Here is a 25,957-nt window from a genome sequence, read left to right on the forward strand (position 1 = left end):
CCATTTTGAGTCATGCACATTTAATAAGGGAAACAAATTCAAAAATGAATATACTTATTGATAGCGCACATTTACAATATAAAATCTCAGCAGCAATCACCCAATTACAACCCATGGACAAATATATATATATATTACACATATTATCAATGTAAAATTTTGTGTTTGGTGCATACATTTATATTACAATGTGCAGTACAAATAAATATCAAATTACCTGATTACTTTTTGTTTAGATTTGGATTAAGTGCATTTGAATTAGTACAAGTTTGGACTGCAATTTAAAATTTATCATTATTATTATTCTCATATAACATTTTCATCTGATTTATTACACGTTCTGTTTAGTTAAATATATATTTTTTTGAAGTCCTTTCCTCCCCTTGGACATTAAGGTCTGTTTTAATAACCTCACTGTTGGTTTGACCAGACCTGTGATGGGATGGACAGGACCTGATATATCTGAACAAACCACCCCCAAAAATTCCTGGGGTTTTCTGACCTGTCCGGATTTAATCCCGGGTTCCCCACAGGAGTGGGACCTTAACCGCTTGGCCATCTGGTTTCATACATTTAAAATTAGTAGTATAGAGATTTTTCAAACTACAAAAACACTGATTAAATGACAAAAAGCTACACTACTGTCTATAAACTTTCAAAGAAAAACATATATATTGATTTATTTTATTAATAAGTAGTAATACATCTTTTATCGTGTCATTCATTAGCATAATAAATAAAATTATTAATAATGTTTTTGTGATACAAACAAACTGTATTATACTAAATAGTTAATGTTAAAAATATTTTATTAAACTGATAATTATGGTTGTGTATAAACATTAATATTTTTAAGTATAGAAAATCTTTGCAAATCAATGTAATAATTTTATTAAAACTGTAAAATTGCTATTTAAAAAAAAAAAACAATGTTGCAATAAATATACCAAATCTCGCAAGAGGTTTATTATGCTTTCATAGCCGCTTTAACTTGCGCCTGTTGGAATTGCTGTTGCAATTTATTAATCACTTCCCTTTGGTTATCCTGTTTCTTTTCTAATTCTTGTAAAGTTGAATCATGTCTTTTCCTATAAAAGATTTACTTTAATTAAAAAAAAATTAATATAGGTAACCCAAAACTCAGTTAACCAACAAATATTTAAAGAATGATTAGAATTAGTTTGGAATTTCTACGGGAATTCACAAATCAGTTGCTCCCAATGAAGTGACTGAATAAATCTTAAAATATGTCTGTTAACTGACTTTTAGGAACTCTGCATATATAATTTAATAATTTATTATAATTTAAACTATAAATTATATAAATATTATGGAAAGAACTGATAATACAGCAAGTAAGATGGTGATTCAAGCAGAATGAATGCAGATAAACTGTAAATCTGATAAAATTATGAACATTTTAGTAAAACATTCATAGCTTAAAATGCTTTATTAAACATATACTTTTACTAATTTTCAGTTTTTTTTTACTTGCATTGTAGTTATAATTAAGAACATTCTTTAATACAGAATATATGCATCTTATCACACTTCTATACAACTTTTCACATGGATGGATAGAACTTGTCAAGCAGCAGCTACAAATATATAGGGAACAGTCCTACTAACATCTCTAAAAATTTTCCAATTTCCAATGGCCCCATCCACCATGTGTCCTTTTTTGAAGAATATCAACAAATAAAATAAGGAAAAATTAATTATTTTATATGATATGATTAGATTTGAGTTGATTTTTTTATTTGATTACTAGCTCTGTGTCCAGCATTGCTTAGGCTTTTGAGGGGATGAGGGATTGGTGAGCTTAGGATGGGAGAGAATGATAAATACAATGATCTTAGTAAATATATATATTTATTGAACTGAATATTTACAATAATAAAACTGCAAAACACAAAATTGCTCAGGCTTAATTTAAGAGAAGGTGAGCTATAGGGATGGTTGGGACTGGATATCCCACATAGTATTTTTTTTCTAGTGTGTCAAAGAATATTCATGCCAAATTTGCTGTGGATACCTTGAACATATAGAAACCTTTACCTAATATACATACAACCATGCATATTTTGATTTTTACTGACAGGAAATGCTTTAAAAATATCTGCTATGCATATATGTAGTGCTATCTAGGACAGAGATGTCACTTTTTCCAACTTCTTGCATGTGTAGTAAACTTGCATTGTCATACTGGATTCTTAGTCAAATTTGGTGGCACAATATAAAAGAGTTAGAGTGTCATCTTTATATAATATTTATTCTATGGTTATAAACAAACTTACAAAATTTCCCATTTACTTACAGGATATTTACTTGTCAGGTCTAAAGCTGGGGTACATGACAGCTGGACAATGGTCAATTGGGCAGTTCACAATGGATAATAGTCAAGTGGACAATGGTTAATTGGATGACAGAAACTTAAAAATTTTTGCATGCTTAGCAAGCATATGATTTGGTGGAATTTTTTTGTAAATATTGGTAAAATCTAAATAAATAAATATTAAATATATAAAATTACTTGTCCTGACTGACTGAGTGATTGATTCATCTTCGCCCAGAGCAAACCGCTGAACCTAGAATTGAAATTTGGTGAAGAAGAGATTTTTCGAAATTCCCCCCGCGGAGGGAGAGGGAGAGCATTAAGGCTTAACCTGAAGAACGGATTCTACTGTACTATTTTAGATGTGATTTTTTGTTTTCAACTATGTTTAGTCTTCATTGAGTACTTATGTGTATTAAACTGATAACATTTCATACATTGTTATAAATATTTTTATATTTTTCGATTTTTTAACCAAATATTTGAATCATTTTAAATTCAAATTTGTTATTGTATATTGGTTTGATTATAGAACGATTGTAAACGTTCCAGAAAATTGATCAAATTGAAAACAGCTCGTTTGATTCTCAGCAATTTTCATCATTCTCAGCGGTAGGTGTTATATAACAATTACTATGGTTGTTGAAATACTGAATATAAATGGGGTTTGCTTGCAAAACCACGCAGGCAAAGTTGCAGGTAACAGCTAGCGTATATATAAAAATATGGTTAAAACTTATGAGGTATGAGTTATAATTTAAGAATTACTTTCAAATTAGGAAGCGGAATATTTTGGAACACTGTAGCATTGTTAATTGCAGTCAAAAGCAGTTGACAAAGCATATCAAAGAAAAGCAGTTCTTTGAAAACAAATTTTTTCAAAGAACTTTATATATTAAAACAAAAAAGTATAAATGTAATGTATTTTTAATTTTATATAATTATTATCTTTGTTTTTATGTATTTTCTTAATTTTGGGAGTAGATATCAACTGTCTTTCAGGACTTTTCTATACACTTGTAAAATAAATAAATAATATATGTAACATGTATAAATATGTTTGTTAATTACAAAATTGTTCTTTTAATTTGTTTCTTAAAAAATATTATTTAAATTTACTGAAATCAATAGAAAAGAATGGTGATATTAATAAAGAAAACAATAAAAAATGTTGTATTTTTCTATTGCTGATTTCTTATTTTGTTGCCCAGATGTATGGTGCCTTTTACGATTGTACACTCACCATCACCCAGCTGACAGTGTCCCTAAAGCTGTGGCTGTTTTTCTACAACCATTCTTCTTTTTTAACACATCTTAATAATACTTTTCATTTCAATCATAAAGCCAAAGATTTCCTGTACTAATATAATCAGTCTTCTCTCCATTTTGCATAAAGAATCTTATGATTCAAATATGCTTATTGATGTAACAAAATTTTGAGCTTTGTTCAACATTTCTATGTTGAACAGAGCTCAAAATTGTTTCACATTTCTATGATAACAGTAAATGACTATTTGTAGTCATATATTAGAATAAGTGTAAAAGTACTTTAAAATATTAAAAAGAAATTTTAGTCATTTCATACTAAATTGGTAGCAGCATGAAAATAGCTTTAGGCTATGTCCTACGTGGCAGTGTCCAGTGACCGCGAGCGCAAACATGCTTCCAAGCAGAGCGGACAAACTGGTTCAAGCAAATGTGCATGTCTGGAGTAACTACGTTGCGTGTAGCAACCACCAGATGACACTTCTACGTGCATGTGCAAGAAGCAGCTACCAAGCCAGTTTGATCATCACTTCCACTGCTCATGCTTGCAACAAAAAAAAATGGCTGATTTTGTAGATGAATGAAAACAGTATGACAAATAAATTGTGTATATATGTTGTATGTACTTTAATTAATTAATAATCTTTTATGTAATTTAATAATTTCTGATTTTGTAAACGTAACATTTAAAAAATAAAACTTTTTTTATCTTATTATTCTATGAAGATTCTTTATATTTGTTGTGTATCTAGTTAGTGATAACAATTACCTGTCAAATTTACCATTTTAATGTTTGTTATATTTTATGTAGCAAGCATTTGATAAAGTCGTCTCGCTGCCATTTTGTAAACATGATTCCACTCTGGACAGAAGTCACTTGCGAGTTGGACACGCATATAAAGATTTTTTCGCTCACAGTCGCTAGACACTGCCACGTAGGACACAGCCTTAGAAAATATAATTGAGTAAAATTAGAGGTAGGCCTCCTACAACGTGGTACCTTTATAATGCGTTTTCACTCCAACAGGTTTGGAAAAATGTAGAAATTTTCTTACAACATGGTTTATGGTATTTAGAAACAAATTATCTTTCACATAACAGAAAACTCGCAATGGATCACGTGATATGAGCCGCAGTTTGGTGTACATAGCTAAATGTCCTTGAAAACAGCTGTTTGTCAACGTTGACGTGTCGTTCCCATGAAAATTTCAGGGGAAGACTGATTTCTAGGCAGATGTGCATCAGTTACCGTAAACACTCAAATATATCACTAAATTTTCGATCATTTATACTCTTTCAATAGGCGTGGACCGCAAAAATGGTCCAAAATAAGTATAAACTTTTATTGGGTATACATTTTTAACAACATAGTGAAAGGAAGTTATTTTTTGTGATTTTTATTGTCCACAAAACTGATTGAAAAAAATTTAACCATAACAATGCCGAATAAAAAGAACCGTCATCAAAAAGGAAATTTATATCTCTTCAAACAAAGATATAAATTTTGGACTGAATTAAAAATCAAGAGCAAATAGCTGATATTGGTAGGCATTTTAATTTAAATGAGTCAACTATTCGGTTGATTAAGCAATCGGAAGAAAAGATTAGGAATTTGGTCGCATCCGGATCATCTATTCTTGAGAAAAAATTGCTCATCCAAGAGCACCTATAACAGAAAAAATGGAACAAGCACTAATATTATGGGCAGAAGATATGAACAAGAAACGGTTGCCTTTAAATAAAAGTGCACTTAAACACAAAGCCTTAAAAATATTTGATTATTTAAAACAAATGGGACAGTCATCAGCTGATGAAACCAGTGTTAAATTTGTGGCTAGCAATGGCTAGTTTGAAAAATTTTAAAAATGCCATTCAAACACCAAGTTTTTCTCTTTTTAGAACTGAATCCCAGTTTTTGTATTAAGTTAGTGTTTCCTATAACGCAATTTCCCACAACGCAGTATTTTCAAGGAACATATCTACCACGTTGTAGGAGGCCTACCTGTAGTTAATTACAGCAAGAAATTTTGTATTTCATTCTGTAATATATATGTTATTTATTTGATAAAAATGTTTATATTTTACTGCTTTGCATGAGAAGGAAATTACAAGATGAAAGAAACTAACATGTTTATATTATATATTATATTCTATGCTTCTTTTCTTGCTCCACATCAGCCATTAATAAACAATTACAGCTAATTTAATAAGTACTGATTGCAATCAACAGAAAGATAATATAATGTGAAATTGTCATTAAATATTTAAATAAAACTTTTTACTTACAGTTCACTGGTAATATATTCTATTCTTTTACTGACATTTTGTTTAGCTTCATCCAAATCTTGTTTAATTAGAATTGGTCCAGTAAGTTTATAAACATTAGAATCGGACTCTAGAAGTTCCATTTCCTAATAAATAAAACAAAATAAATATTTTATTCAAATTAATTAATATCTTTAATATTAATGGAAAACTAGATAAAATTATCAAATATTAATTTATCACCAGTTAATAAGTTTCACACCATTAATTTCTTAATTTTATATTTATAATTTTAAATTACACATGCACGGAAAATATAAAAACTGAAAATGCAAACTGATTTATACAAAATTATTTTTTGTTTAAAGTTTTAAAGATAATGTTGCAACTGATTAATAATTTTGATAAAATATCTACATATTTTTGCATAAAAATATTTAGCAAAACAATTTTTAGAGAAAATATATGACAAGTAAATTCAAGATTTTTACAAATTTCTATAGTTTTACATATGAAATTACAGTATAAATTATTCAGAAATTACTTAACACACAAAAGTTGAAGAAACAGTGCTTATTTGACTCGCTGTGTATCATAAGGGAATCTAGTATGTGTGTAATTTAATCGCTCTTTTTTTAATGGTGTTGAGATTACAAGAACACACTGAATGCATTTTACTATAGACAAGATTATCTGGGAATATTTCAAAGCATGATTTCATTTTCATGAGTGAAACTTTTCAAACAATGTGAAATTTTCTTATCAGCTGATATGTATTAAGTAGATTGCTCTTCTATTTATAAATACATAATGAAATTTAAGTTAGTGAATATATTAGTAAAGAAACGTGAATAAAAAAATGTTAGAAATTCTCTTAAATGATGCTTCTAGTTTGTGGTCTTTCTAAGAAGAAAGAATTACAAATAAATTGACTTAATTCTTGTAATTCTGTCCTAAAGAACTATACTCAACTCCACTTCATCATCTCCATAGACTTTATGTAACCACTCTTGCTTTGAAACACCCATTTATTCTGTCTGAAAGCTGAGAGAAATCTCTTTCCCATGCTTTTTTTTTTTTAACCAATCCAACCTTCTAATCTCTTCCAAACAAAAAAAAAAAAAATGATCAGATATAGATCCCATTATCAGAGGTCACTCTGGAAAATTTAAAAATATTGCCACAATTCCGCAACTTTATATTGTTTATTGCCACCAGTTTAAGCTTAGCTTTAAACACAAACAGCTCCTCATTTAAATAATAGGACCCACTTTTCAAACGTTTCCAAAAAAAGTGGCTTCTGAAAATTTAATGTTTAACTTATAAGAATTTGGAAGTGTAATCTGAATTAGGAGCGGATATAACCAAGTGAATAAGAGGCAACTCTCTGGAGGTTGAAACCTTTGGAATTTTAGTTAATGCTTTTGTAGTTTAGTTTTAAATGTGAAGAAATCAAAGTCTAGTCTTATTTAACAACATTAAAGAGTTAACTCTACAGAGACTTGTTTTCACTAAACAGGAAATGACGTCACAATTTTTAATCTCTTATTTTATAAGCTTTAAACAGAATAATATTAATAGTAATAATAATACTAATGATGCAGTAAAATAAGAAAGTTATACATAAAAAAAATTGTAAATTAAAACTAAAACTGAAGGTTCAAACCTACATTGTCTAGGTCCAGTACATAGGGTCTTATTCACTCAGTTATTGCCAATCTGGGACATGGAACTTCCAAAGACGTAACCTAAACACTAGATTTTCAGAAGCCCAATTTTTTGAAGCGATAGAGAAGTGGGTCCAATTATTTGGACAAAGGGTTGTTTGTGCTTAAGGCTACATGTTCACCAAGTTTCATTTGAATTAAAAACCTGAATTCTGTCCTCTCCTAATTAGCAATAGCAATCATTTTTGAATAATTTTTTGATGAATAATTCTGAACAATACATTTTATCACAATGTTTAAACAGTATTTCACAGGTTATGTCATGTCAAAATTTTTGTTTTAGTCTACTGAAAAAAATTAAAATGAAAAAAGTTACTCCAAAAAATTCCCCAATTTTCTGTTAATCGATGAAAAATCCCCAATCAGCATTGGGGATTTTTTATTGATTATTTGCAACACTGCAAAAAACTTCTCTTGGTTCTGAATGTCACTTCCTACTTTTCTGTCTGAACTTGCTGTGTGACATCATGAAATCGCTAGGTGTGTGGTGAATGGGACTCCCACTGTACCGAAGCTTGACATTTTATTGTTTTTTCCAAAGAGTGATTTGTGATTCAATATCATGATGAATGTCAAAACAAGCAGACTGGGGTTTTTATCACCACTTGCTATCGCCAATATTATACTTTTATCATCACTTTAATAAAAATATCGCCAAGTGGTGGTTTTTGCGCTATGCAATGCAACCCCTGCACTACAAGAGGGCCTTTATCCTTCATTGTCCAGAATGGATTTTGTAGTGTGTCAGTTCACTGAATTTGTTTCCTCTCTAGCTTCTCCAGCATCTGATAAATGGCTGTCTACATTTCCACAGATATTGATGAAATGCAACAAGGATAATATGCTACAATCTCAAAATATGTCAAATAATTAATATAATTAAAATTTTTTTTCTCCCATAAAATGTAATTTTGGAAATATTTTAAGTTATAATACTCAATCTGTACACTATGGAATCCAATGTTCTCAATATTTGTATATTCTAACTGGTATCATTTTCATTTATCTGATGGGTATTAATTTCATATTATTTCAGGATGTGATAGTAATCAGCAAATGTACTTTAATATAATTAATGATCATTTTAAGTGTGTTTCTGTTGGGTGTGGTCAAGTCTTATTATCTTGAATTAGTATGATTTACATTGTTCATTAAATTAATGTGAATATTATATGCATATATTACTAATAAATCTATGTATGTGTCTGTATATTAAAAGAGATATTTATTGATTCTACTACATTAAACCACAGAGAATATCTAAAATAGTTATTATTTGTTAACAGTTTGCTATAACGATCAATTTATTCAGAACAAAATTAAATAATCCAGTTTACTATCCAAATTTAATACTGTATTTTATGTAAAAAAATCAAATCTAGTGTATATATTTTTGCATTGTAATTTAATTAGAAATAAGAAAGTAAAAACATTAGATCAAGTTTTTACTATATTTTTTTAAAACAATTCATATTTTTACAAGAAATATTGATAACCAAGGAAAATGTTTTGTCATCTGAAAGAAATTTGTATTACTATTATTATAATAATTACAATATTAAATTATATTATTATTATTATTAAAATAATCTTACTGGTTCTGAACTGATGTGCCACAAAATTTCAAAAACCAATTAATAACATGCAAATTGTTTCTCTATTTTTTGTGTATTTGAGAAAAAGATCTTCAACATCATTTTTCATTTACACATATAATAAAAACACCTTTAACACAATGACAATGGTTAATTAATTCAAATACACTGAAAACCACTGATCTGGATATTATACTTTGTTTTCAATCTATTAAGCTTCATCAACACACATTAAAATACTCAAATGGTATAAAATTAAGAATCCTTTTGCAATTTAATTATGTTTAAATGTTTTTCAAGACATTTCACATCATCATCAAATCACAACAAAAATTCAAACATCAGAATAGTTTCTTCTATATGCGAAATGTCTTGAAAAACATTAATCATAATTGTAATAAAAAAGTCTGCTTAATTTTATAACATTTGATTATTTTTTTTTATTACATCTTGTACTACAAGGTGTCCCATAGGAGTTTCTCATATTACTGATTCTGTCGTTACAGAAAAATCATGTAATGATTAATTATGGAGGAACAAATTCAAGTGATTTTGATGGTGGGGATCACTGAAAAGTGACCAGAAAATTCAATAGGCTCCATCCAGACTGCAAATCAATCACACACAGATGTGTTTGTAAGCTCATCATCAAAGATGTAAAAGAATATATTATGCAAGTGTGTCAGCAAATTTTGCCTTATGTGATTCATCATGTGCTGGAGGACTGGAAATTTTGTCTTCACTAGTGTGTGTTACACAGTTGTAGACACTTTCAGCAGATTCTTTGATTGTATAAAAATTATTTAAAATGGTGCAGTCAGTTGCTATTTCATTCACTTAATTGTATTATAAAAAATACACAAAAAATAATTTTCAATTTAATCCGACTTGTTAAGGATAAAATTCCTTAAACTTTAAAACGTTATAAAAGTAACGTAGTAAAAGTTAAAAATTAAAGAGGCAGCGAATCCAATTGCAGAATACTTTTAATAAACCACAGATACCTCTAAATGCATTTCACCTTCGTACCTAAAAGGCCTCCTCAGTAGAGTCAATGTCAGTTTTAGATAATAACATTTTACTATATTTTTTAAATACAATTGTAATTACAGAACAGTTTTGGACTAATAGCATCACTTAGTACTGTTCTTATCTCTCAAAGTTACATTTATATCCTAAACAACGACTGCCCCTCATTGAGGATATAAATGTAACTTTGAGAGATAAGAACAGTACTAAGTGATGCTATTAGTCCAAAACTGTTCTGTAATTACAATTGTATTTAAAAAATATAGTAAAATGTTATTATCTAAAACTGCCATTGACTCTACTGAGGAGGCCTTTTAGGTACGAAGGTGAAATGCATTTAGAGGTATCAGTGGTTTATTAAAAGTATTCTGCAATTGGATTCACTGCCTCTTTAATTTTTAACTTTTACTAAGTTACTTTTATAATGTTTTAAAGTTTAAGGAATTTTACTCTCAATAAGTCTGTGATTATGTGTTTTATCTCAGGTGTGTCTAGACCAATAACGACTAAATAGGAGGCCAGTTCCCCATAAAAGTCCTCCCGGAAGGCATTCGTTTCCCTCGCGTAACATCGCGCCCCAGAGAAGGCAACGGGAAACCACTCTGGGTAGTAACTTTCCCTAGTATACACCTTGGCGGATTACAAACCTACGCCAGGTGTCGCCGACGTCAGGAATCTGATATGGCACCAAGAAGAGAGAAGAGAGTATCATACTGTATCTAAGAGTTTTAGAAACTAAAACAACTTGCAGTTTCAAGCATACAATTAATTTCTTTTAAATAAGACAAATCAATATTCTATTCAATGTACAGAATATATCAAACTGTTTTGGATACTAACTAATATGTATCAGTATGCATCAATAATTATTCAATAAACAGAAAAATATTCAAGCTATATTTACCTCTTTAACAACATTATTTTCATTTAACTGGGCATCTAACTGTTGTCTTAAAGAATAAGTTTTTTGAAAATCTGTAAAAATAAAATTTTATTTTATTATTACATTTTAATTATAATTTCAGTATTAAGCATTTAATTATTAAATCATTAATTTTATGTTTAAATATTAAAAACTAAATTTTTTAATTAAAAATGAGCAATTATTTATTGTGATATTGTCACAATGCTAAGCTCAAATTTTTGCTCCACCTCAAGTGGCTTGTCCCTGTACACCATACTTTTCCTTTAACAATCAAGTCGCACCAATCATTTATTTAACACTTTTCAGGAAAAAAAATTTTGAATTGAAATAGTATGACTTCTGATTTGCATTGAAAGTTCATATATAGTAAATTGGGGCCTCCTGCCCCTAAGGTTTCCATATCTGATCTCGTCTTGCATCTACATAAGTCCATTCTTGAGACTAAAGAAAGACAGATGGACGGACAGATGACAGTGGGAATTTATAGGTCTACAATTTTTTCAAATTGCAGCCTAATTATCTACAATACATTAAAGTATCATTCAAATATACATTCATAACTTGTTTGGTAGAATTTTGAACTTAAAGTTTAATTGCTAATAAAAGCATTCTAAAAATTTTTAAATATCTTCATCAGTTTCTTTTCCTTTTATATCTAAACTAACATTTTTGGAAGTGAAGATTGGACAAAGGTCCGGATTAACATAATTGGCAATGCACCTGCACAGTAAGCAGAAGTTGCAGGTTCAAGTCTCACTCAGAGCTGATTCTTTCAGAAATTTCTGATTTAAAAATTAATTTATTATAATTATTAAAATTAATATGAGATGGCAGCACATTCAACTATTCCCAGTCATGTTAAATGGTAACTAACTATTAATGCAGCTTGAAAATAGCTGAAATTTGGCTTTAATCATTCTATTACTGATACATTGAAAAAGGTAATCAATTTAGATTAAAAAAAAAAAAATAAATAAATACTAATAATTTTATCAAAATAATATTGATAATAAGTTTTTAGTTTTTTTTTTTAATTAGAATTTTGTGAATTGTAGTTGGCATTTTTATTCATTTAAAAAACTGAAATATAATATTGGTTCTTTACTTATTAATCATTTAACTGGAGTTTACACTATTTATTTAATTATATCTTCAATTTCCCTAATGATTTCGGGTTACTGCAAAAACTTTTCAGAGGATCTCTATGTAGAAAAATCCTTCTACCAATATTCAAAATAGTAAAATTTTCTTGTTCTACTTTTTATCCAAATTTGTTCTGTAATGAAAGCTTTATATTTTCTATAATTGTATTTAATAAAATGCTTTCAATTATAAATAGATCTTTATCCAAATCTGTTCTATAATTACATAAATTGAAGATATTATTAAATAGTATAAATTCCAGTTAAATAGTTAAATTAATAATAGGTTTATTGTGGAGTTATAGTTGTTAGTTTATTTTTATCTATCATCATAACTTTCATATTTTCTTACCATCATCATCATCATCATTTCCATATTAAAACACATGTAAAAAAGTAAATAAAATAATTGATTATTTTATTCATTGATCATTGAGAAATGCATTCAATAGCAGCTTATTCACAAGTTAATCACTTTTGACAGGCTGACTAAGCCATTTCCTTTTACAATTTTCACATTTTCTGTTAACCCATTCTCAGTAACTGTTGTATCCCCTGCACAGTGATTGCCTTTTTTGGCCTTGACATATGTCATACATTGGGGTGTGGAAAATGCTCTAGAAATTTTTATTTTAATATATGTGATGTATTCACTGTTGTTGTATGTTTATTTCACTATTTCTCCAATAGACAGTATTATCTAACAGAAATTATTTAGCAATTTTTGGCAGGATTATTTTGTTTTGAATCTGAAAGTGTCTCTGTAATTTGTTTCTCGTAGTTTTTCTTTCAAACAAATTACTGTTTTACGAATTGTTGATGGATATTTATGATATTACCTATTTACAAATTAGTTATAACTTTATTAACTATATAAGAATTGCTTCAGCATGTATTATCTGTAGGTTACATGACCTACAGATAATACATTGTAGTTTATGTTCTTTAATAACTGTATTATAATTATTAGAATACAACAATAACTGTATATATATTATTTTTCATATTAACTTTAGGAATTATCAGTAAGCATTTTAATCAGGGGACTGTTTCAATGAATCAAACTCATTCACATGAACCAGTCTAATTTGTCTAATAGATTAAAAGTTCAAACACTAGAACATCATAATAATAAGTCAAAATAAGTGTGAAAAAATAAGATACTTCCTGTCAATTTTGTATTCTGATGTAGAGTTTGACTCCACAAACATACAAAAATCTTTCTACTTTTGTGGAGTCATCATCAGAATACTAAACTTTAAGACTTCTAGGAGGAGGCCATACTTTATTATTAATTTTGAAAAGATAATTTCAAGAAATTACAGCAGAAGAAATATGGCTTCATAATCATCAAATCATAAGAATCAGATTCAACTATAAAAGTTTAGAGTTTTTATTTCATCAGAAACCAGCTGATGATAAATGGAGATGATTCAAAAATATTTCTGGTAATGTAAATTTATGGACTTCTATATTTGAATCTGAGTCTTATGATTTGATGATTATTTAACTGATTCTTATGTAAATTAATCAAATTTGAAGGTGGATGTCACGCCAATCTTTTTACTTAAATAAGAAAAGAAACTCTCACAAAAAGACGTTAAATACATATAACTAACATTTTATTTGCTGCTAGCACTTTCAATGTATTATAAGGTGTCGTCCTCAGGCATAAATCTTTTGAACAAGCTTTTCAAATTAAAAGCTAATAGCATTAACCCTTTAGAGCAAAACTATATTTAGAATAAACAAAAGTAAAGAATTTAAATTAAAGTGCATATGGAGATTACATGCATATGCCATAATGCATAGGTTAGGTGCCGAGAGTGGAGCTAAAAGTGATGTTTTAGTCTTTTATATAAGCTGACTCAAATTGCAGGCAACTCAAGTATGGGGGAGTTGCATGGATTTAATGTATGGTGAGGAGGGCTTCCCAAACATACACCAGGCTCCTCTGATCAAATATCCGAGCATCATCACACTGTAATACCTGCCTATCATGATGGAACGTTGATGTTCGGAAATGCAGCAAGATAATATTCTAGTACAGTAGAGTGTCGATTATCTGAATCAATTTGGGACTGGGGTTGTTCGAAAAAAATCAATTTTTCGGATAACCGATTATGTACAAAAAAATACATTATTAATATAGTATATTAGTATATCCCAATAATAGTATATTAATATATCCCATGTTTAAATTTTTCTCCATTGTGTGTCGCTTAAGCCTAATGAAAATTTTTATAATAATATAATAATAATTGTGGCTATTGTATCGTTAAAAATTATTTCTTTATTTTGTACAAATAAAATAAATATATTGAAAAATATAAAAACAAAAACAAAAAATCATACTTTAGAAGTTAATCTAGTATCAAAAACATTTGATTCAGCACGACACAGTCCGACTGGAACTCTTTCGGTTAACCGATGTTTCAGTTGATCGGCATTTGGATAATCGACACTCTACTGTATATATAATATATATAGATAAAAATGTACAAACAACAAAGATTTTAGTGTTTATGTTTCAAACCAACCATGAATAGCAAGTCTAAAAAAATTGAAATGGTATATTAAACATAAAAGGCAGATTTGTACAGTTTTACATGTGAAGATATGTACAGTACAATTGTATCTAAGAAATCAGGAAAAAAAAAAAAAATCCATCACCCGATAAGTCAGCATATTCGATAATCCAGCACTGTATCAGTCCCAACGATGCCAGGTTAACAGAATGTCGCTGTATATTATTTTAAATAAAAATGTGTTCCAAAAGATTATAAAACTTACTTCATCCTGGCCTATATCCCAGATTATTTGGGGTCAGCCCAGAATGTCAAAAAAGATTATAAAACTTAAATATAATAAATTATCTTGATAATTCTGAAAGAAATTAAAGACAAGTAAACTGTTTTTCTGTAAAATAAGTAATTAATAAATTAATGCATTTAAAATTAATTGGTATTGTGTCAAATACATCAGCGTGACATGCAACTAAAAACAATTTTGCCTATTATAGCTGTACTTGACTTGTAAGATCATCAGTTACAGTATACTCCCGATTATTCAAGCTAATCACTAGTAACAGAGGCTTGGATAATGCATGAATAACAGAATAATAGTAACAGAGACTCAGATAATATAGAAATACGAATAATTCAAAGTCTGTTTTAATGAAAGCTAATCAATTTTTCTTTTATTTAGATTTTAATGGGGGGAAGTATACACAAGTATACACAATACATGCATCTGATTGGAGGTTTCAAACTTTGAAATAGATTGTGTTCTTCAGACATTTCATTTTTCAAATAATACCTAAAGATAATCTTAGAAGATCAAAAATGTTTGTTTTACAGAGAAATAAAGCTGTTATATTAAATTTGTATTGTGGTTATTTATTTATTATGAACAGTCTGCATTAAAAAAAATCATATTCTTTCATTAAAGTATTTGAATCCAATATTCTCACAATATATTCTATAATATATCTTAATAATAAATGATTAAGATAGGTAATATTCTACCTATCTTAATCAATATTATCAAAGAATGTTTTTAAAATTCTATAAGAATATTGAATACAAACTATTTATTGAATTTAACTGAAAGGTCAATGATTTATTTCCTCACTCGATATGAGTCAAGTATGATTAACCAAGGAAACCACTGACTCATGAATAAATACTTATAAACACAATAACTATTATGAATTAATAGCACTATTAATAAAACTTAAAATTAGTTTTATAAAATGATTACTTTATAAGAATATCAAACATTTCAGAAAAAATAATACAATAGAAAAATACTAAAGCATATATACAAAAGAAATTCTAATACAATCCTGTTAAGTTTTATTGTAGGAGTCTTATATCTGACCCCTTCAATAACACTTAACAAGACTTTAGTGGTAAATTAATGTCAAGAAATTATTTGATGTTTTTTACTGTTAAATGAATTATATTAATTCAGTAAAGAAATTCTAAATAAGAAGATACAGAAAAACAACAATAATGATATATAAGTTTTAAAAAATAACTGAAAATGTCTTAGTAATTATATTTTTAAGCTGCAATATTTATATATCTAACAAGCAATGTTTCCAAATAGCAAATGGATAGTCAAAATTTGTTTTGTACCAATCAAAAGGACACTTGTTGATTAATCATGTTGGTAAAACAAACACCAATTTTATCCATATTTACCTAAAGTTGTATTTAATAATGTTAATTGCATTAAGGATAGAAAATTTATTTGAAATACCTGAAATCTGTCACAAGTTTGTTGATAAAATTCTTATCTAATTAAATTGAAAATTTTCATTCTTCAAATGTAAAAGTTTTGTTCACTGCTATGTTACGATTCTCACAGAAAATCAACACTTTTATTACTCAATCTGATTTAGGAATAAATGTTCTATCAAGTGATGTAAAAAATTCCTTAGTTTTTTGTCACTCCAAAACTCAGCTCATAAATAATCTACAGTATTTCCATTGTAAGAGCTAGCACAAATCTGCACAAGCTGCAAAAAATATTAAATTCTATGTAAATTACCAATTTAAATATCTCTTAATTTCCCAATACTAATTTTATAAATACCATGTTTACTCAAATAATCTGCACATCCCATTTTTTAATATACTGGTAACAAAAAAAAAATTAAAAAAAAAAACAATCTAATTTAATTTATTACGCATTAAACAAAATTTACTAATTTATAATAGTAATGGAATAAACTGTTCATGATGGTGTGGTAAGAAAGCCACAATGTTAGGGGAGTATCCACTTGAATGACTAATCATCCCTGTCATTGAATTCATATCTAAATCATTGCCCCAAAGTATATCATCTTCTGAGCCATCAAGTTAATTTAAACTTTTCACTGTCAACTCTCACAAGGAGAACCCAGCAGTTTGTCCTCACCAATTTCAATGAAATTTTGTGGAGGTATAGTATTCACTTGTATTAAACCCTACCAAAGTTGCATGGCCCAATATTCGAGCATACTTGAAAAAATTAGGGAAAAGTTTTCTACAACCATTAATACCAATACAGAAAACTGATCCATGAAGCACTAGTGTGGTGTAATTAATTAAATTATATATATATAAAAAACATACCTTTTCATACTTTTCTAGCACTTCTTTATAGTTCTAACTAATGTTTCAGCTTGATTTACAGACAGGCCTTCTTCAAATTAGAAGCCATTCTAATTAGGAGTTACGTTGTTTAATTAAGTGTCACATGTGAGGCTTTGTTTTTAGGTTTGATTCCCATATGTGAAGATTTTTTTTTTTTACATTTATGATTTAATCTTATCATTTTTAAATTTCTTATGTACAACTTTTCAGCATTTGCACCTTGTTTAAAATATTGTTGCTGGTTTATTAGGTTTTTGCAGTGTTTATTAATTTACATTTTGTATTATTTAATGTAATGTAGGTTTTTATAGACATACATTACATTTTCATCATATTCACATAGCAGCCCAGTTTTAGTTTGCTATATGAATTGGTCCTACATAGATTGGAGAAAAATACTATTAAGAATTTTAAGAATGACATAATTTTGTACAAGAGTTATCTGGACGACGTATTCATATTGTGGACAAATGAAAAAATTCAACATGTTTTAGATGAGATAAACGAAGATGGTTTGAAGCTTAAATTGGAGCAACTGAATACAACACACATACATTTCTTAGACATAGACATCTTGTTGTACGATGGTTATTCGAACATGACCCTATGTACATTCCATCTTCATCCATCGATTCCTATGGTTACAAACTTTTGGCTTTTAGAGCTTTAATTAGAAGGGTCTTCATTTACCACTCCAATGCATATGACAAGTTACAGGAACTGGATAGAATTAAGGGCACTGCCGTAACATTAGGATATGGAGCCAACAGTATTGAAAGATCAATAAGCACTTATACCAATAAGAACTTAAAAAGAAGGCGACAAGTAACCACGGTAAAAAAAAACCAATGAACTAACTAAGTTCACATATAATAAGAACACAGCCGGTATTACAAAGGAAGTAGAAAGTTACAAAAACATACATTTACTATCAGAGCTGGCCCTACCATAGGGCGAATGAAGCAGCCGCTCCAGGCGCTAAGTCCTAGGGGCCGCCTCAGTGGTAAAAAAAAGTAAAGGAAAAAAATATTTTTTTCACTTTTCGATATTTTAATTGCAAACGTGTTGCCAGTATGTGAATGGCCTTATCGGTTGAGACATGCCTGGGTCGAGTGCGTGGGCGGGGTTCCACCTCGGGCGCCATAATAGGATCTCGCTCCATCCTAAAACTTGCCTCGGGCCGGCACTGTTTACTATACAAAAGAGCACCAATAGTATATAACCTTTTGAGAAATGACAAAGATAGGATTAAGGATAAAAAGCAATCGGGGATATACAGAATACGTATAAGAACGACCAGTTAGGGCCAAACAAGAAATACACAGGGGTCACCAACAGGAACCTTAAAGAACGTCTTAGGGAGCACGATTACAATATAAGAAAAGGAGAGCGTCGTACAGCTTATCCAGAATAGCTCAATCCAAAGGTTGTCATTCAATGGGAAGAAGCTAAAGTCATAAAACCGGTGCACTCACCGACATTAGCATTGAGTTTGGAAAAGGTGGAACTATATAGAAGCAAGCCTTTCGGGGGAAATGTTTGAACTATAAGGATGCCACAATTCTACCCACGGCATGGAACTCATCAGATTCTAACCCTTAACGCTCATTCAATAAAAAACGATATAAATGTAACTTCTAACAGTTATCTGGCACGTGGTAGGATTCAGATTCCTTTCAGGCATTCTTCACCCATAAAGGAATCTCCGTCACGATTTATGTGTTTCTCATTTCGTAAATTTGTAACGAAGAGTCGTTATAATACTTATATTACACCCTGAATTATGTAACAATAAAACTATTAGAAACATAACCTACAAAAATCACATTTTCTGGAATTTTACAATAATAAATTGAAATCATTAGCTTCTTCAATTACAAAAGTTACAATTCCCATCGAATTAATCGTCTTACCCTTTTGAATCGTCTTATATTTTTCCAATTCTTGCGTGATCCTCTTCTGTAATCCTTCGAGCGCCGCCATCTTGATTCTCGTTATTAAAAACGAGAGTATACATATATAAAAATAATTTAAAAAGAAAATAATAAAACCCGGTAACGAGATTAAAAGAGGGAGCCACCGATACACACACACACACTCTCTTCAACCTAAGTTGAACTTTAGAATTTAAAATGGCGTCGCTACGTTATACTCACGCGATCGTCTGCCGCATTCCTAACAGCCTGAAAACGGAAGATTTCGATTTAGAAGAAGCGAAAAGGCAACACGAAGAATATTGCCACACGTTAAGAAATTTAGGCGTCGACGTAATCGAGTTACCGCCCGACGAGAATCTTCCAAATTGCGTTTTTGTAGAAGACACGGCCATCGTCTGCAACGGAACCGCTCTAATTTGTCGCCTAAATCATCCGTCTAGACGTAAAGAGGTAACTTATTTTTTTACGTAATTAATTACAAAACGCGTTTTTTTTAATCGCATTTAATTTAAAGTAAGCGGTAATTTTCGACCGATAACGGTTTTTGCCAGTGTCAAAACTGTCGTCTGTTTTCGGTTTGTTTATTTTATCGGGCGCATCGGGTGGGGGGGAGCCACTTCTGCTCGGCTTGTATACAAATGAATGGACGAAAAGTAACTTCCACCCGTACAATTTATATAAATTTTCGGTTATGAAATACCTGGCCCATTCCAGGTTCAAAAAGTTGTAATTGGAAATATCTATCGGTTCAACGTATTAGAATGGTGTAAACTGTTTATTGAACAGATTTTTATTAATTAATCAAATCTAATCTGAAATGGTTAACTGATTTTTGGGCTTATAAATTTGTAGAAATATATTAGAATGGTGACTGTTTATTCAACAGATTTTATTAATTAAATCGAATCTAGAATGGTTAACCGAGTTACGGGTCGCTCTGTCTTATTCTTCGTCTTCACCTTTTTCCGCGCTTATGTCGGCGTTTCCTTTTCTAATATGTTTCTTCCTGTCGGGAGCATTTTCTCTCTTAAGTCCCCTCCGATTCGAGTCTTCCTCAGCCTTATCTTTCCGTCGCAGCCTTGGTCTTCCTCCTTCCTTTCGCTACCAGTTTTCCAACCCTCTTTCCAACATAATCTTTGCTACATTAGTATAATACGGAATGGCGCAAAACTCGGGACCGCTCTGTATTATACTAAAATCTTGTGCCGTTCGGATTGGCTTTACAAACTTTATTGTTACTGAAATTTGTTCCGCATCTTGTTATTTTTTTAAAATCGTCCTGTAATAAATCAATATAATTATTAGATTTCTTTTTACATTTTATATTTATTATTATTATTATGCAGGTTTATACAGTATCTCCGAAACTTAATACCGTATGTTACTTTAAATTCTGCTGTGTTTATAAATCTGAAAAGATGTCATTTTGAGTCTCTCCTCGATAAATTCCAAAATAAAGCCTTCATTTTGTGCTGTAAGCATTTTGTTAGTAATAGATACATCATGAGAGAATTTGCATAAATTTAAAATTATAAAATGTATTTTATAAAAAAAAACTTGGTTTTTAGATTTAGTTTGCAAATTTCATTTTTCCCCCTTTTTTTATCTTACACTTACTAAAATATTTGACCCACATCCTATTTATTTGTTATGGAATATAAGAATTATTTGTTGTTATTATTTAATAATACATTGATTTGGATATAATGTTAAATCATAAAATCAACATGTTTTTATGTTACAATTGATGATTTAAAGACATAATTAAAGATTATCTTTTAAAATTAAAGTCCAAAAGATGGTAATATTTCTTGCCCTATTTAAACAGTGTTATTATGCGTTTTTTTCTCAGAAACTTAATATTTTATCTTAAAATATTAAGTTTCTGAGAGAGGAATGCATAAATTTATAAAAATATATGCATTCCTCTACCATTTTTATAAATTTGAAAAGCCATATGATATCTATTGGTTGTATGAGTAATCATTAGTCAATGTATTGTAAAATAAAACATTAATTTTGTTATGTAATAAGCTTTATCATAGTTTCTTTTATTTGTCTGTCATGTTTATGAAATTTGAAGTTTAGAATATTATTAATACTTATTCAATAATGTAATCAAAATTATAGAATCAAAATCATATTCCTTTATACATATTCTAGACTTAAGCATAATAAATTCATTATTAGACTAAACAAACTATGTTTTGTAACAATAATTTTGTTTTATCCTTTCCTTTAATCAAATATAATATCTTAAATGGCAAAATTATAGTTAAAGATTTAAATAAAGGCATAAAAACTAAACGTTTTGTATTAAAGATCTTGAGTAAAATTTAAAATAAGATTATTAATACTTACAAATGTTTTTACAAATAATTATGTTTTAATGTGTTATTTTTATATATTTAATATAATAAATGTGATTCATTAAATAAAAGATTATTTTTTATGGTTTTAAAATATTAATTATTAAATGAATTTAACAAAATGAAAAATAATTATTTTTGTCACTCACCGTAATGTTAGATTTAATAATTCTCTAGAAAAAAAATATTATAAATTTTTTCTTATCATTTGTCAGGATTAAATTACTATATATTATAAAAAACAATTTATGAAATGAGAAATTACTTAATTGTAAATTAAAAACTGTGATGTTTTTGAGAATTAAAGAGATTAATGAAATTATCTTAAAAATATTTTCAGATAGAATAAACTTTTTAATAAGATAACAGCAAAGAACAGTGAAATATCCTTTGTCTTTTTCTTTTATATGAAAAAAAAAGTATATTAAATAAGATTTTAAATGCAATTTTTTTATTATAAATTAAGTTAAGAAACTGTCCTGAAATTTTTGTCTTTATTATTGAAATTTTCTTAAAAATCTCTATCAAACATTTTATATTTGCATAAAATCAATTTAATGAACATCCATTTTTTGTAAAATGTAATTTTCAGGTCAGTCTAGAGTCTAAGGTATTTGAATACTAGANATTTTTAGTAGAGAAATCGAACGCTTTGAAAGTATATTAGCATATACAGGCCTATCTTTGGAAATCATCAAGATTAATTAAATAAAGCGATTTTTTTTTTGTACTTATTAGTGTATATTTCGGACGTACAGGTATATCTGAAATTGTTTTTTTTTTTGTTCGTGTATTGGATTATATTATAATTTTATCTGATTATCTTTTAGGTTTCGTTTTGATAATAACTATAATCATTAGTAATTACTATAAATATAATTTTTTTTAAATTATTTTAATTGTTCTGCCATTAAATAATCATTATAACATTGTTTAACGATTTTATTCGTAATAATAATTAATCGCAAAAGTTCTGTTTTAAAGCTACAAACTGGACGTAAAATATTTTGCATTCTATCAACTGTATCCTAGTTTTCATTAATTTTCTTCCTCCTCCTCGAAACACGTCATCGTCTTGTTTCGCCAGTAATTTTAATTTTATCTGATTATCTTTTAGGTTTCGTTTTGATAATAACTATAATCATTAGTAATTACTATAAATATAATTTTATTGTGTTAAAGAACCCAATCGAAAGCCCACTCCGCTTTAATTTCATTTAAGAAAGAATTTTAGTGTAATTGCTCGTTTACAGAGAAGTATGTTAAACCGGTCAGGTGGTCTGTACAAATTCTATATTACTGTTAAATATATCCTGTATATGCTTTGTTTTAGTATAAATTGGACTCAAATTTATATTGAAATAGTGAAAAAGAATAGGTAATATTAGTAATTGTCTCTATAGTTAGTCTGTCTGTGTATCTCTATAACTTTATACATTTTTAGTCAGATTAGAAGATGCATTAAATTGTAATATATATATTAATTCAGAATAGATTTGCTTATTTTGCTATATATGTAATATATTTAATAAAAAATCAACTTTATTTTCTCGTTTATTTACGTAATAAAATTCGTATTTTGTGTAAAATTTGGTTTATGGAGTAACGACCTATACGTTTCGTAACTTTATATTGTACATATAAAATACAAATATTTCCTTTAAAGCAGTTTAATATCGTTTTATAGACTGGTTTGCATAATATAAACAATAATTATGTTGATATTTTTAAAGCGTAGATTAAAAATTCTTTAAATAACTTTTGTTAAAACTTCTTTGATCTATTTTAAAGGAAAGTTATAAAATACTTTTATCGTTGTTTTTATTCATTACATCTATCCGTTTGAAGTATGAAGTCTAATTTTCTCTTATTTGTAGCGGTTAATCTTTTACTATTTACATAAAGAATTATGTAAACAGACCGACCCAATTTCAAAGATGACGACTTAAACATCCAGGGAAATGAATGTAAATATCTTAATAAAAGTTGCTTTCCAAAGATCATTCTATGATTAGAGTTGGCATATCGGTCGAAACGAAAATTATCCGAAAATCCCAATAGCCTCAAAATTATACACTTTCAATCAGTTTTATAACAAAATTCGCGTTTCCTTTAATTTAGTTAATATTGCGGTTTTATCTTTTACGATGTTTAAACCTCCATAAATACACGATAATGTTATTAAGTTACGTAAATGCGTCACGAGCGCAAAAATATTCTGAATTATTAAAAGTTCTGTTACGTTAAAAAATTACTATAATTTAATTTAAAGTTCTTAAAGGTGGAGTCGCTCGAATTAATATGTTTTAAATATTTTATCGCTTACACAGATCTAACAAATGTCATTAAGGGAATGAATATTTCTATTTATATTTCTAAATTTTGCTCGATTTAAAACGTATTTTCGAAAGTACAAAATCGAAATTATCATTTTATTTCAGCGTATCTCATGTGAATGACTATATATATAGCCTATATATACACACTGTATATAAAATTCAGCAATGAGTTGCACAACTTTCCCGGCAAAAAAGTGAAAATTGTGTGTGGCGCTATCTGTTACGAGATTTTATTTTTAAGACGAATTATATTTTTAAAAAAATTACAAATGCTAATAACGAATAAAATTTTCATTGAAGTCCGACCCCAAACGAGATATGACACATGATCCCCCCTCTATCTCTCCATTCACTGGATCTTTAACCACCAAAATTTAATAGCATCAATATCCCTAATATGAAAACCTCCCTGCAAAATTTCAGAAATTTTCGACAAAAGGCACAGGAGTTATTAAAGCTTCAAAGCGAGTGAACAAAATCGTAGCTCTCACTCAAACATCCATACATACAGGAAAAAGTTTTTTTTTTTCATCACGTGAATCTAAAAGAAATATTTATGCTATCTATAAACAGATTAAAAGTTCGTGTTGAAGTGGTTTTCTGTTAATATGGTTCTATTATTGGATTTAGTTGACTGCTTAACGTCCAACAAAAGCTTCTTTGATTTCTAGATGTTATTAGATATAGAATTTCTCTTGAATTTTAAACATTTCAGAATAATATCTTCTCTATTTACTCGATTAAAAAAGAATTTTTCGACACTTTATACAAAACCAAAGTGAAGAAAACGTTTGAAGTATCAACTTACTTCAGTATTATTTGATTTATCCAAACATTTAAAGATTAGATATCATATTGATGGTTATGAATACAGTGTTTATTTAAATTAGTTGATGTATTATATATGAAGTAAGAATTTTTAGTAGAGAAATCGAACGCTTTGAAAGTATATTAGCATATACAGGCCTATCTTTGGAAATCATCAAGATTAATTAAATAAAGCGATTTTTTTTTTGTACTTATTAGTGTATATTTCGGACGTACAGGTATATCTGAAATTGTTTTTTTTTTTGTTCGTGTATTGGATTATATTAATAATTATAAATTGTTAATAATAATTTACTAATAAATAATAACGATTTATACTCCACTTCCTGTGAATTTTGTGCTATATAATATAAACATTTAGTCAGATACAAAATTTCATCCCATTTTTCACTAGGAACAATAAGGATCCAAATGATAGTTTTGAAACGGTGAGAAAGGGCAATGTTCTAACAGATTTTTATTGTTGAAACAATAGCGAGTCGAATCGTTTTCTTCCCTTATTATATATTTATAATCTGTACACCGAACACGTAATATTACATCTGTGATGTCATCGCAGTTATTTCATCACATTTATTTTTGGACGTGTGGGTAGCTTATATTAATCTTATAACGTTGGCATCCATAATAATTTTAAAATATTTGTCTGTAAGTGTTAATACGAAATATTTTAAAATGAAATTGCGAAATATGCACATTAAAAATTAGGAGAAAAGATTACATTTATATGTTGGACACTAGTGGTTCCAATACGTCCAATCTAGAGAGGTGTCCGACATAAAAGGGAAGAGGAAGATTACAAAAATTTAAAAAAAAATTGTAGTTAGTTTCAGTTACATATTAATGAGAAATATGAGATTTTAAAACATTTCATTAGTCTTTTTCCAAGCCTAAATGAATCATCTTTTTTAAAGATCTTTAAAGCTTAAACTGTCATTTGATGTTAAAATTTATCACTTTTCATTATATTTGTTACATTATAAATGTTCGGCGGTTCCAATTAAGAGAATCCAATTTAGGAGGTACCCAACTTTGAGGGATTTTACTGTATATATA

General features: G+C 28.5%; 2 protein-coding genes across 2 annotated transcripts in view; one reads left to right on the forward strand and one right to left on the reverse strand.

The window, feature by feature from the left end:
- Positions 1 to 653: 653 nt before the first annotated feature.
- LOC111636801 (prefoldin subunit 6-like) lies at positions 654 to 19,546 on the reverse strand. Its single transcript, XM_023382137.1, has 4 exons — positions 19,342 to 19,546; positions 11,122 to 11,192; positions 5,888 to 6,012; positions 654 to 1,088 (listed from the first exon to the last, which is right to left on the reverse strand). The coding sequence occupies exons 1-4, from the start codon at positions 19,409 to 19,411 to the stop codon at positions 968 to 970; spliced, it is 387 nt and encodes a 128-aa protein (XP_023237905.1). The 5' UTR covers positions 19,412 to 19,546; the 3' UTR covers positions 654 to 967.
- Positions 19,481 to 25,957, forward strand: part of LOC111636800 (N(G),N(G)-dimethylarginine dimethylaminohydrolase 1-like) — a 69,805-nt gene continuing 63,328 nt past the window's right edge. Inside the window, exon 1 of the mRNA XM_023382134.1 lies at positions 19,481 to 19,815. Coding sequence (XP_023237902.1) covers positions 19,561 to 19,815 — 255 coding nt within the window. The 5' untranslated portion in view covers positions 19,481 to 19,560. The remainder of the gene's footprint in view (positions 19,816 to 25,957) is intronic.

Source organism: Centruroides sculpturatus, unplaced genomic scaffold, assembly GCF_000671375.1.
Source record: "Centruroides sculpturatus isolate CEXI.00-Female unplaced genomic scaffold, Cexi_2.0 scaffold1091, whole genome shotgun sequence".
Lineage (NCBI taxonomy): Eukaryota > Metazoa > Arthropoda > Arachnida > Scorpiones > Buthidae > Centruroides > Centruroides sculpturatus.

Excerpts from the sequence above, each read along its gene's own strand:
- LOC111636801 (XM_023382137.1), bottom strand. The coding sequence starts at position 19,411 with ATGGCGGCGCTCGAAGGATTACAGAAGAGGATCACGCAAGAATTGGAA. Across the intron at positions 6,013-11,121 it reads AAAATAATGTTGTTAAAGAG|GAAATGGAACTTCTAGAGTC; the intron begins GTAAATATAGCT and ends TTTATTTATTAG. Across the intron at positions 1,089-5,887 it reads GAATATATTACCAGTGAACT|GAAAAGACATGATTCAACTT; the intron begins GTAAGTAAAAAG and ends AATCTTTTATAG.